This window comes from Eretmochelys imbricata, chromosome 11, assembly GCF_965152235.1.
Source record: "Eretmochelys imbricata isolate rEreImb1 chromosome 11, rEreImb1.hap1, whole genome shotgun sequence".
NCBI lineage: Eukaryota > Metazoa > Chordata > Testudines > Cheloniidae > Eretmochelys > Eretmochelys imbricata.
Genome location: NC_135582.1, coordinates 13,016,521 through 13,030,657, shown reverse-complemented (window position 1 = coordinate 13,030,657; position 14,137 = coordinate 13,016,521). Strand labels below are relative to the sequence as shown.

At 42.4% G+C, this 14,137-nt stretch overlaps 1 protein-coding gene across 5 annotated transcripts in view; it reads left to right on the top strand.

Moving 5' to 3' along the window:
- Positions 1 to 14,137, top strand: part of SLC12A8 (solute carrier family 12 member 8) — a 97,092-nt gene that overhangs the window by 78,790 nt on the left and 4,165 nt on the right. For all 5 annotated transcript variants that reach the window (XM_077829921.1, XM_077829920.1, XM_077829923.1 and 2 more), the window contains 4 exons: positions 1,845 to 2,532; positions 3,740 to 3,837; positions 9,531 to 9,648; positions 11,237 to 11,297. In XM_077829921.1, coding sequence (XP_077686047.1) covers positions 1,845 to 2,532; positions 3,740 to 3,837; positions 9,531 to 9,648; positions 11,237 to 11,297 — 965 coding nt within the window. The remainder of the gene's footprint in view (positions 1 to 1,844; positions 2,533 to 3,739; positions 3,838 to 9,530; positions 9,649 to 11,236; positions 11,298 to 14,137) is intronic.

The window sequence follows — 14,137 nt, the reverse complement described above, 5'->3', positions numbered from 1 at the left end:
CCACTTCTGTAGGGAGACTATTCCACAACCTAATAAATCTAGGCCATGATCCTGTAAAATATTGCTTCTTCCCATGCAGAGTCCTATGTTGCACTTTAGAATTTTGTCTTATACTCAGGCTAAGTTTCCCTTTTCTTAATGTCATCGTCCCATTGCCTGTTTATACCGGTCTAATAATAATCCTTCTCCAGCATTGATATTTGCTCCTCACTGATGGTTATAAACTTCTGTCATGGTGCCTTCTTGCCCTTAGAGTTTCCTACCCCAGTTGATGCTTTAGGCACTAATGTAAGGGTTTGGGTAGAGAAAGGCAAACTCCTCAAGAAGAGTCTATTAGGTGCTGTAGGTTTACATCAGAGCCTCCAAGCTAATTAGTGTGGTTCTGCTTAGTAAAGTCGCATTGTGAGTGTGTCTCGCTGATTTCCAGATCACATTTACACATAAAAAGCAAAATCTTTGTTTCTTTTAACTGCCAGCCCCACAAACTCATTCTAAGCTCGAAGGGCTTGTCTTCACTGTGGAGCTAGCACTGAATATAATTTGATCTCTGAGAGTGGTGATGTGATTCTGACTGGTCGGTGTGGACAAGGACGTGTTCAGCATTGTGTCTGCTAGTCATAGGTAAACCCTGATCCCAGTAGGATTTGCCCACGGCTTGTCCTGGTCTGTGCTGGTCCATCAGCTAACTCAGCTGTTGAAAATTATATTTAAGCACGAATTTCCCAGGGAAAACAAGGCCTGAGAGTGGAGAGGGGTTCTTTATGTCTCACACAGCATAGCCTGGAAGAGAGGTTTTGCAATCAGATTGTGCCCTCATTGGCATCCCGTGAGCCTTGCGTGACTTTGCACAGGCATCTCAGAAGTGTAGAAACATTGAGTGGCTCATCCAGGGCGACTGAAGGGCATGTTAGACCTGGAGTTAAAGTTCAGGAGCTGCCAACTCCCAGTGCTTTATTTCAGCTTGACGCACTTCATTCTGTGCCTCCTTTCCATCCTCCCGCTACCTCCACCCTGTCCCAAAGTAAAAGACTAAACAATGCTTCTCGTGGTAGTCTGCCTTCCTGACCCTCGCCTGGCATCATTTGTTGCTCTTCCTGACACACACCCTTTAACATCCTTGACTGCTTAACCTCTCATCTGCTCCTTTCCTCTTGGCCTTAGAGCAGTTGGGCCTTCTTTATAAAAAGAAGAGTAATGCTAAATGCCAAATCCGGTAATACTGGGGTTGCAGGTTAGCCTCATTTGAAGGCCAGGCCAGCAGCTCCTCATGTAAAATGGCACCTCTCCTCTGCCCCGCTGCCCCACAAGACTTGCTTGGCTTAGCTGCCAGTTGAAACCATTTTCAGAAACTCCTTTCCAGTATCTGTATATGTCAAGCCTTTTGTTTGGCAACAGTGTATGTTCTTGCATGGATCTGAAATTAGAAATGCATGATTAACGATCATTAGCAATTTTCCTCTCCAAAGCACCGTCTAAACAATATAATAATCCTCCCAATGCTCTGTGAGTTTGAGCATTGCTTTATTACCCTACTTAATGGATGGGAAACCTGAGATGCTGAGTGAAGTTAAGTGACCTTCCCAAGGCCACACAGCAAGTTAGTCGCAGAAGTCAGATTTGTACTCGGTAGTTCCTGGCTCCTGGTCCCTCACTTAATCCTCTAGACTCTGATGCTTCTGTTCATATATGTATATATGTTCCCTTATTTCATGACCAGTCCATCAAAATATTGCCTAGACATTGATAGTCCTCTATCAGTGTGAACACAGAGGGTAGTCTTCACTTTGGGGTTGATGGGGAATGCAAATATATATTTAAATATGTTTGTTTGGTTTACAAAATAGAAAGGGCGTAACAGGACCCCAGTGGCTGCGATTTGCTTAACGAGTCTCATCACCATGGCGTTCGTCTTCGTTGGCCAAGTGAACATCCTTGCTCCTATAGTCACCATAAACTTCATGCTGACGTACATTGCTGTGGACTACTCCTATTTCTCAGTCTCTATGAGTTATATCCTACAGCAGAAACCCAAAAGGACACAGAGGGAGGAGTCTAGGGCTGTCAACTCTTCCCAGCCTTTAACCTTTGAGAAAACTTCCCGTTATGGATCAGATGGAATAATTCAAAGCAGATCAGATGGCACCTTGCTGGCATTCACAAAAGACATGGACCAGCTTTTTAAGCCTCTTAATAAAGATCCAGAGACTTGTAAAGAGAACAAAGAGAGAGACAAGAATTTAAACCAAAAGGTCAAACAGCGAAAGATAAAGAAGCCAGCCAAGCAAACATTACAAGACAGCTTTCTCTTGGATCTCGATCACAATATGGCCCCTGCTCCTTACTGTTGCACCAAAACATCAGAGCCTGATGATAAAAGTCTGCAGAGTTTTACTGAACAGAGTCATCAGAGTGAAAGAAAGCTGTGTTTATCATCAGCTGTGGACACTGAGCAAAAACGTGACCATGAGCTAATGGAATATGGAGAACAGCTTTTTAATGAGCTGCAGAATCCTCCCAATCAGAAAGCGGAAGGTAAAGATTACAAGAGCCGAGATAGACATCTGGGTTTTCATGGGGGGATGCTTAATACTCTCTGTCCTGCTGGCACTTTTCTGTAGGCAGGCTAGAGACTAGTTTTATATGATGCTGTCATTCTGTGATTCATGGCAATAATATCTTTCTTTTAATAGGTGAGGGTAGAGTTCATCATAATGAGTCACAGGAGAGGTTCCAATCTAATTTGCCTGTGGAAGATTAATTGCTGGAGAACAGGCAAAATTATGTGGGAATGTTCACTGTATACAGCATGCTGCTTATTATTCTGCAAATGCATTCTTAATGCTGTACATTAAAAGATTTCTGAGCATACTATGGCATTTGTTTTCATCTTGATATTGGGGGGAGGAGGTTTGTGAGTTTAGAGCCCTGTTCTTCAAATGAAATTATACCCATGCTGTGCAAGGAGACCATGAGTAATTTGTCACATCATCATCACTACATCTAAGAATCTGAATTAATTTATATTGTAGATCTGGATACTTAATGCTTTGAATTTGTAGAGTTTTTCATCTGAGAATCTTAGGGCTTGTCTATGGAAACATTTAGTTCACAGCAAGCTGGAGTGTGAATCTAGCCCACACTAGGCAGTTAGGGACTAACTGTACGTGTGGGCCCTACTCACACGCATTAACTCACACGCATTAGTCCTATTTCAAAGAACACTAGATCAGTGCTCACTAATGAACTGTTACTGCGCATCAGCAGGTTCCCTGGGGACAGTTAGTATGGGCAGGCTAGTGCAGGGTACAGTCACACCCCTGCTTGCCGCAAGCTAATTGTTCATGTAGACGAGCTCTTAGTGTTCTACAAGCGTTGATTAATTAAGCTTCACAAACCCCGGTGAGGTTTTATTATTATATCCTCCATAGGAGGAAAGTGAGGCACAAAGCGGGAATGACTTGCCCAAGGTCATACAAAGAATCCATAGCAGATCTGGGAATAGAACCCCAGACTCCCTGTCTCTGGCTCTAAATGCTAGACAACACTGCCTCTCTACATCCAGCGCTAAACCTGGCTAAGCCTTGTCATGCAAGTTGGAAGTCTTGTTTTCATGTAACTTGATGTAGATTGGGGACAAAGACCTTAACCAAGGGGTAACCTGGCAGCTTCCTAGGATGCGGCTTTACTTCATCACCTGTGTTGGTTTTGTAATGCTTCGGTTTTCTTTTTCTTTCTATAGATACAAATGTAAAGCAACAAAATCAAGAACTAGAAATTCAGAGAATGCCAGTTTCCTTCTACTCCAGACTCTGCAATCACTGGGTTTCCCTTGTTGGTGTAAGTCACTTTCTTTTACTTTGAGCATTGCTTTAGGATGGTAGAAAAGTAAAAATAAACAAATCACAATCAATGCAGTAAAATATATTGGCATATTGGTAAGGGGGTTTTCATTTCTAGTATCCCAAGTCATTATGTGGTTGGTTAATCATAAAGCTCAGATACACAGTGCTGAATGAAAAGCTTTAGGGCTTAGCTTTTGACACGGTCTCCCACAATATTCTTGTCAGCAAGTTAAAGAAGTATGGGCTGGATGGATGCACTACAAGGTGGGTAGAAAGTTGGCTAGATTGTCGGGCTCAACGGGTAGTGATCAATGGGTCCATGTCTAGTTGGCAGCCGGTATCTAGCGGAGTGCCCCAAGGGTCGGTCCTGGGGCCGGTTTTGTTCAATATCTTCATTAATGATCTGGAGGATGGTGTGGATTGCACCCTCAGCAAATTTGTGGATGACACTAAACTGGGAGGAGTGGTAGATACGCTGGAGGGTAGGGATAGGATACAGAGGGACCTAGACAAATTGGAGGATTGGGCCAAAAGAAATCTGATGAGGTTCAACAAGGACAAGTGCAGAGTCCTGCACTTAGGACGGAAGAATCCAATGCACTACTACAGACTAGGGACCAAATGGCTAGGCAGCAGTTCTGCAGAGAAGGACCTAAGGGTGACAGTGGACGAGAAGCTGGATATGAGTCGACAGTGTGCCCTTGTTGCCAAGAAGGCCAATAGCATTTTGGGGTGTATAAGTAGGGGCATTGCCAGCAGATCGAGGGATGTGATCGTTCCCCTCTATTCAACATTGGTGAGGCCTCATCTGGAGTACTGTGTCCAGTTTTGGGCCCCACACTACAAGAAGGATGTGGAAAAATTGGAGAGAGTCCAGCGAAGGGCAACAAAAATGATTAGGGGACTGGAACACATGAGTTATGAGGAGAGGCTGAGGGAACTGGGATTGTTTAGTTTACGGAAGAGAAGAATGAGGGGGGATTTGATAGCTGCTTTTAACTACCTGAAAGGTGGATCCAAAGAGGATGGATCTAGACTATTCTCAGTGATAGCAGATGACAGGACAAGGAGTAATGGTCTCAAGTTGCAATGGGGGAGGTTTAGGTTGGATATTAGGAAAAACTTTTTCACTAGGAGGGTGGTGAAACACTGGAATGCGTTATCTAGGGAGGTGGTGGAATCCCCTTCCTTAGAAGTTTTTAAGGTCAGGCTTGACAAAGCCCTGGCTGGGATGATTTAGTTGGGATTGGTGCTGCTCTGGGCAGGGGGTTGGACTAGATGGCCTCCAGAGGTCCCTTCCACTCTGTTATTCTGTGATTCTATGATTAGCTGTGACTTTGCCATGAGCCCTGTGTATGTGGCAGTGCATTGTTTGGCTGCTGCAGGTATAGCCCAGAAAGGAGGTTATGACTCAGTCGCAGTCTGCCTCCCAATCCCAAACCTCCTCAATGCATTGGGGTCAAGTACCCTGCATCTGCACTCTACCTGGTGCAGTTGTGCTGCCCTGTGCATTGAGAGGGGGGCACAGAGCCAAGGCTCTATCCATTCTCGTTCCGCCCAATCACTGCCCACCTGGGCCAGTGGGAAAGGGCTTAGTGACTCTGCAGAGGATGCTTTCACCTACCACAAAATGCAGATAGTGGGCGTATTCTGTCTTATTCCCTTCCATGTGTGAGCAGGCCAGGCCAGGATCTCACTAAAAGTCAACATGGGACAGAAGTGGTTGATCTTATTTAAATAGGGTGGGAATGCCATAATTTTAGAGGATCAAACCTAGGATCTGACTTCCTGCTTCCAATCCATATTTAGGAAGAAAGGGATGCATTCTGCTCTCAGTCTTGCTGATGTAAATCTAGAGTTACTCTGGATTTAGGTGGTGTAACCCAGAGTAGAATGTGGCCCATAGCAGTTAGAAGCTGGGGTCTAAGGAGCAAGACGAAATGTAGGCCGATGGCAAAATAAGCAAAACAAGACTATGAACGAGACAGTGTAAAATCAGCTTGAAACATACCATTGGGAGCCCAGGCTGTGATGTGCGAATGAGATGAACATGGCTGTGATATCTTGCACCAATGATTAACTTCCCTGCTGCATTCTGAGCCAACTGCACTTTTCTCGAAGTGGTTTCTGAGAGACCGGCAGTGTTACAGGAATCAGTCAGCAAGACCTGGCTGGTCACAGTGGCTGGGTGTGCACATTTCTATGGGTCCTTTTCGTAAATGGCAGAAGAATGCTCTCCTTGCTACTTTGTTTCTCTCAAATTTCTGGCAACAGGCTGAGGAATCCATGTACTGCCTATGTCATATGCATCCACTTGCCTTCCTGCCATTGAGGGTGCTATTCAGTCCAGGGGTGCCTCTGGACGCTTCGCTACCCGTAAAGTTCAGCCCTACAGAAAGTGATATCGGGCTATATGATGGTGTATATCATAGTGATACCTAATGCGAACAAAAATTGTGGAACGTTTATTAAACCTCATGCTTCAGGACTTAAACCAATCTCTAGCTATTACAGATCAGGGTGAAACCTTCATGGGGAGGCACATTACCCCACATCTGCCTATGGTAAGGTTCCTATCCTTCCTTTGAAGCATCTGGTGCTGGCCACTGTCAGAGACAGGATACTGGACTTCGGGTCTGATCCAGTCTGGCAATGTATTATGGTATAAAGCTTTTAGAAGCACTAACGTTGGATGATCAGCATAGTTTACTCAGGGCTTTGCCACTCAGAAGTGAAGTGTCTAATCCAGACTTGTGCTGCTAGAATCTGAATACCACGTGCATTCTGTATGTGCCACCTATGTATCAGAAAACTATTTTAGGAATGTTTGGTTTCAGAGTAACAGCTGTGTTAGTCTGTATTCGCAAAAAGAAAAGGAGTACTTGTGGCACCTTAGAGACTAACCAATTAGCAATGTTTCCATTTTGATTGGGACTACCTTTTAGCCTTCCACCTGTAGAGCCCAGGTGCCTTACTTAGAAGGAATCCCACTGTACAGGGCTCACTGCACATAATCAGAATATCTGACAATGACCAAAAATAGCTTTCCTATACATAAAAATGTCAATATTCAAAGGCCAGTACCTCAGGGCCTTTTCAGACCAGAAAGAACATGACTAGGAATCTCCCCCTTATCAATGGTGTGAAGCTCCCCTTTCTAGCCATGCAGTGTAGTCAGATGTCAGCTTAGAAGCCATGCCATTTTTATGTATCAAGGAACCGTTACTGCATAGAATTTTGCTTTTCCCAGATCTGGGGCAAGAGTAATTTTGGAGGGAATTCCCACCGTTGGGGAAGGAGGAGGAAACATTTCTCCTTAAAAAATCGCAGGTGTCTGAAGTAACTGAGGGATTTGGAACATTGAAATGAGTCTTGGGGAGATGGATTGGAGCAGGTGGCAGGAAAAGTGGTCAGAAGTTCATGATAAATGAGAGCGGCAAAGAGTCCTGTGGCACCTTATAGACTAACAGACGTATTGGAGCATGCATCTGAAGAAGTGGGTATTCACCCACGAAAGCTTATGCTCCAATACGTTTGTTAGTCTATAAGGTGCCACAGGACTCTTTGCCGCTTTTACAGATCCAGACTAACACGGATACCCCTTCGATACATGATAAATGAATTTATCACATGGCTTTGCACTTTATCACGTGGATATTGTCTCCACATACGTGATTTCATGTATATGTATAGTGAGTACAGTTAAACAACTTACAGCACACCTATTAAATTACCCACTATCTTTAGTTTGGCTTTGGCAACCACATTTCAAACCACATTGCTCAGTAGCTCATCTTCACCAAATGCTAACTGCTAGAGAAAGGCCCTGTTGGACTGTGATGAGATGGGTGGGATGCATGCCCAGTGTCTTTTCTTGAGTGGATGAAATCTTCTAAGCAGTTGCAAGCTAACACCTGCATTTTGGATCAGTAAACATCATGGTTCCCGAACACTGAGCTCCTATACCACGACTGCAGTTAACACCTCCCATAAGCATGGGGAATTTTTACATTTGTGTAAAGAGGTGATTCTGACATTGTCATTAAAGCAGACTTGGCTTCTGTGGAATGATTTGGATTGGAAAGAGATCATGGTGGATAACTAGGGCTGCGTTAGGTACACAGTGATTTAAAAGACTTGATATGGAAGCTTAATAATATATGTGCACATCTATAAATATACTTGTTGACCCCTTGCCTCTGTCTGCCCCACTCCCCTGCCTGCTCAGCTCTGGCAGTAATGCCAGCCTAGACTTGCTTAACTGTTTCTCCTACAAGTATCTCCATGCTTTCCCCCGGACCTGGAACACGCTTCCTAAGCTGGCACCACTCTGACCCCCATTCAGACACCTCCTGACAGCTCATGTTTACCCTGACACCTATGAGACTCTACAGATGGTGTGCCTGAGGATAACACCGGGATACTTTGTATGGATACATTTTTCAAAAGTGCCTATGTCCCTTTCTGAAAGAGGTCTAGGCCCATACCCTCAAAGGTACCTAATTGAAATTAATGGGAGTTAGGCACCTTAATGCCTTTCAGGATCTGGGCTTTAGTCACTTAGGCACAATGGGACTCAGGCTCCTAAGTCACTTTTGAAAACGAAACTTAGATGCTTTTGAAATTATACCCTGTATTTTTAAATTTGTAATACAGAGTTTGATAATACAAAGCGGTCACCGTGACCATTTTACTTCTAGGTTGATCCCCTCCTTGTTTCCCTTCTCCTGTCTATTTTATCTTTCCGTTTTCTTCTGTGTGAGCTCTTTGGGGCAGGAGCCATACCTCCTGTTATACTGACACAACTCTTTGCACATTGTCGGTGCTACAGGAAGCAAATAAGGAAATAGTAATAATGATGATTATGTTGTAAGGCAGCTGCATCATAGATCTCTCTCATCATTATAGTAATGACCTTTGGGCGAAATTCTGCTGCATGTTGACAGGTGGAAAATCTCAACCCGTCTATATGATGGGTGAAAAACTTGGAAAATGTTCATCCAAATTTGCGAAAAACAAGCAAAAAGTCACAAAGGAATCAGGTTTATGGCCTGATCTGAAGCCCATTGAACTTCTGCTGACTTTGATGGGCATAGTGTATTTCCATTGTGTTTGGGTTGGGAGCCACAGAGAAGTCTGTCTTTGTGCCCTGTATATCACCCAGCCATGCTCTGTGGCAGCTCTCTCCCCACCCCTATACAGAGGAGAGCTAGGCCAGAGGACCAGTAGGGTACGGCCAGGGGATCTATGACTGGTTAAAACTCCAGAGGAGGCACTGGGGGTGCAGAATGAAGGTTTTCGGTAGAATATAAAAAGGGGTGGTTTGGTGTACAGGGTTTGGCAAGGCTGGTGAAGGTGAAGTTTCTGATGTTCAAATGATACCTTGAAAGCTCCAGTACTGTCATACTCAATAAAAATACCAGATTGTCCATAGGTACAGGCCGCTTTTTATTTGGCTTCATCATTGGCATTGGCCTATTTTCATCCTGAAGAATAAACTCCTGCCCTGGGCAACCGCGCTGTGTAGCTGGTAGTACTCCCCCAGGGGCCAGAGTATTGCCAGGTCTTGCACAAGATCAGAAAAATGGCAGAAAACATCCTCTGGATTTTGCAGGAAATATTTGTTAGTGTAATAGTGAAATACAATCGTGCACTGTGTAGTAATCCTGAACACTGCATTTTCAACAGGCAATCGGATCGCTTGTAATCATGTTTGTCATTCAGTGGATCTACACTCTCATTAATTTGAGTGTAGCAATTATTCTGTATTTCTACATTGGCCAAATGAGTCCTGGACTACCCCCCGGTGAGTATTTTTAATCTTCTGTTTTTAAATAATCTTAAAAACCTATTACATTTTAATTGGAGTTAATTTGAAATTAAGGCATTTTCATTTAACATGTGAGTTACACATTACAAATGGCAGATTTTGTTTCCTTGCTAGTTTATAGCAAAATTTGCTAATTGAGTCTTTAATCATAGTTATATATTTGTTTCTGGCTACAATTAGCATTACCAGATTAATTTTTGTTTCTGATGAGTTTAACCATCTTGTTTAAAAGTTAATAAGCTGTTTTGCTATGCTGTAAAATAAATTAGAAAGAGCAATTACTATAAGTAAAAGCACTGATGTTAAGAGTTAGTAGGAATTGCAGATATTAAATGTATTACATCAGTGGCTAATCTATAAATACACTTTAATAAACCTAATTAGTCAATTTAAATCCACCTGAGAAAACTGCTGTGAAAATTGGAATTACGATAAGTATCTTATTAAATCTCAGTGTTTGTAATGGCAAAACAAGAGGGCCTTTTGATTCTGAATTAAACAGGTTGAATATGTGAGGAACATAATCTGAGCAAATACTCTTAAGCAAAAGGGCATTGCAAAGGTCTCTGCATGTGATTGGCTTATACTGTACAGGTTCAAAATTAAATACTAAAGCAAGTTCAGAAAGCAAAGCTACCGTAGCCTGTACAGTATAAGCCAATCACATGCAGAGACCTTTGCAATGCCCTTTTGCTTAAGAGTAAGTCAATGAGTTCGTAAATCACTCACATGCTTTTGAAAATATCCTCTTTTGATAATTTAGACTTGAGGTTGCTAGATTGCAGATCCCATGAACACAAATTGTAAGAAACATAGAAATAAGCAGTTAAGTTGTTGAATATCCCATCTACCCTCTACACATCAGTTCCCCATTTTTCAGCCTCAGTTTATCTCCGATATGGAATATTGGGGCAGAGTTAAGGTTGTTAGGAGTACCTTAATGTTATCTTTCCATATTTTCCAACATATTATTTGAAAGATTTACCTTAACTTAAAACGTCCTAGCTTTTCAGTCTTTGTTTTTTATACAGTTTGAACATGCTTTTGAGTTTCCCCCCCTTAAATTATCACTACATTTTGTCACAATCTATAGCAGTAGAGGGGGCAATGTTACCTAGTGACTAGAACACTGGCCTGGCACTCAGGAGCCCTGGGTTCTATACCCAACTCTGCCCAGGTGATCTCAGGCAAGTCACTTCACTGCTCTGTGTCTATTTTCCCCATCTGTAAATGGGGATAGTGATACACACTCCTTTGTAAAGTTCTTTGAGATCTACTGTTGAAAATATAGGGTATATTATTATTGCAGTTTAATAAAGCTTATGTCTAGGAATAATCAATGGTTCTCTCTTCAGGTTACATTCCTGAGAATCTTTAAAAAGCTTTCGTGTATGGGAAAAAATGAGACACATTCTCACAGTTATTAAACCTGTAACCTTTTGTGTAAGTAGGGCTAATAACAATATGCACATTTGTTTGAGATTTTATTCCAAGCCTAGATCATGTAAAGCTATTATGAGAGAATTAGCAGCATGGTGACTTTTCATGTGTTTTCCCTCTGCAGGGGCAGCAGCTAACTTCAGTTTTCTCAGCTGGATTAAGTTAGGTTTGGTCAGCTCATGCAGGTTGGTACTAATCACTTGGCGGTGACCTAAGTAATGCTCACACTTAACAATAAACAGCTGAAATTGTGCATAAATGTGGCTGTGTTGCAGAATTGTTACACACCTCTTTTGGTGCATTGGAGTTCCTTGATATAACTGATATCATCTTGTATTTAGAGTGCTGATATGGCTAAAGAAAGTGACTACGTAAAACTATTTACTACTTAAATCAATAGACCTGCCCCCTTCTTATATTCAGAGTTGCATATGCTTACTTTACTGGCAAAAATAAATATTTACTCCTATTTACATGAAAATGCACTTTAGGGAACCTTTAGTGCACTTCAGCAGAGGCTGCACAGACCAATTAATGTGCACCACCTGAGTGCTCTTTAGAAATCAGAATGCCATACAGTGAATCACCCCACTGTGTAGAAAAGCCCTGTATGTGCTAGATAGCAATATTCTATCCCAGTATTCGGATGGGAATGCTAGTGAGGATCCTGGCTAGTGTCAAGTCCTGGAGGAAAGCAGAGGTCGGGTTCCAGGTTCCACACAGCTTGCTGTTCAGAATAGATGATGATGACTGTTTCTTGTTGTATTGTAGTATAACACCATCGGTGCGCATGGTGTTTTTTAGATATTTATTTATTTATTTTATTACCTAAAGACCTCAAGCAAGACCGGGGCCGCATTGTGCTAAGTATCTGGGCACAGCGATCAACACTTCCTGTCTCAAAATGTTTACAGTCTAAATCGACACAAAGGTGGGAGGGAAACGGAAGTGAAGTGACTTGCCAAGGTTCCCCAGCAGGTCAGTGGCAGAGCAAGGAATAGAGCCCAGACATCCTGACTCCTAGCCCAGTGGCCTCTCCACTAGGCAATCTGCCTTCCCCTATATAAAGGAAGACAAGGGACCTGCCTTGAAGTCTTTTTTCAAAGGTGCCAGTCCTGCAAACCCATAATCGTGCGTATAACTTTACTCCTGTGGCCATTGGGACTATTCCCAGGAATAAAGTTTCATACCTTCATTAGTGTTAGCAGGATCAGAACCTGAGTTAGACAAAACACAGGCAAAGGAGGAAGAATTAAGCTTTCTACGTGTCTTATTCGGTCCAGGGGTTTCTCCTTTTCTTTTTTCACATTGTTCGTTTGTATTCCGATGTGAGTGAAAGAGAAGAATTATGAGGTGAAGCGTGAGAACAGGCTGGATGGATGGGTTAGTGCTAAACGGCTAGTCAGAATTACTCATTGCGTAGTGAGTCAAACCCAGCACGAGGATCTGTGTCCTGTACACTGTGTCCATCCAGTTCCCCATAGGTGTATATGCACATTCATTATTTGCTTTGTATACACACATTGCAAATGTAGAGAAAGATTCTCCTTTCCTGACACCTCTGCATATTTTTTATTCCCACTTCAAATCTCTGTGGACCATTCCATACCCAACACCCGCTGAAGTTTAGTACACAACAGAGAGCTGCAGTGCAACAGAGAAGCAATTCACCCTGTGGGCGTAAAAAGAGAGATGTTCCTTCCCCCTGTAATGAGCCAGTTCCACATCTTTGGGTAGATGTGTCACTATTACCAGAGGTTCTTAGACTGCAGCTTGGCAGCATGATAGAGTCCTTGGTGCCTTTTGTCAGTAGTATCGATCGGTCGAGACACAGCTAGGAAGGATTGAGTGTAAGGCTGGCAGCAGTCCAAGTTAGAAGTTGATCTTATTTATCTCTTGTCACAAGATGAAATCTCTCTAATTTAGACAGCTGGTAGGGTAGCCTTATAATAATGCCTGCAGTCAATTCCCAGAGGAGCTTTCTTTTTCTTTTCTTTTTCTTTTTTTAAAGCACACCCCCGAAGCTGTGTTATATCCAGGATATCACACACAAATAAATTGTGGGTGGTTTGGCTTCAGATTTATTTTTACAAATTGCAAAGCAAGGTGGGAAAGGACATTTTAACGAGACTGAGGGCCCAATCTTGGAAGATGTTGAATGAATTTAAAGGCAGCTGCGGGCTCTTTGCACCTCTGAAAATCAGGCTACTTATTCAGATATTATATATGGATGGAACAGTGTTGCCAACTTTCACAATTGTATTGTGAGTCATGTGAATTTTGATGTGTTTCTCAAACCCCAGCTCCTGGAATCAAGAGATGCCATGAAAATCTCAAGCTTTCATTAAAAAAAATAAATAAGTAAGTTTCTAGACCTCATGGTTGCAGAGAAAAGCTTGAAATCATGAAGCGTGTGCATCCTAAGGAGTCAGAAACCAGAGGCAACAATAAAGAACCCACCATTTATTAAAAATCTCAAGACTTTTAAGCCAATCTCATGCTTTTTTTGGTCCTGATTCATGATTTTTGAATGCTTGAGGTTGACAATACTGAGTTGCCTAAATTTAGACACCTAGGTTTGAAAAAGTTCTCTTGAATACAGTAGATTATATTCTGTAGACAGAGAGATCACTAAAAATCTTACTGTAGAATAAAGTTACATTGACTGACCTTTACCATTATGAGTAGGATGACTAGAAGTAAATCCTTCTCACTTTTCTGCAACCACATTGCCTGTAAACTTACAAAAAGGGTTGGTAAGATATATGGTTATCCTTTTTACTTGTTAGCAGCCACAAAGTGCAACTGTGATTGAAACAAATTCTGCCTCACTTTATGTGGCTGAAGAGCTTTGGAGCAACTGGACAGCAACCAAGGAGAGGAGGGATATTTATTAAGAAAATCTTTATAAACAATTCGTTTCAGAGTGGTAGCCATGTTAGTCTGTATCAGCAAAAAACAACGAGGAGTCCTTGTGGCACCTTAGAGACTAACAAATTTATTTGGGCATAAGCTTTCGTGGGCT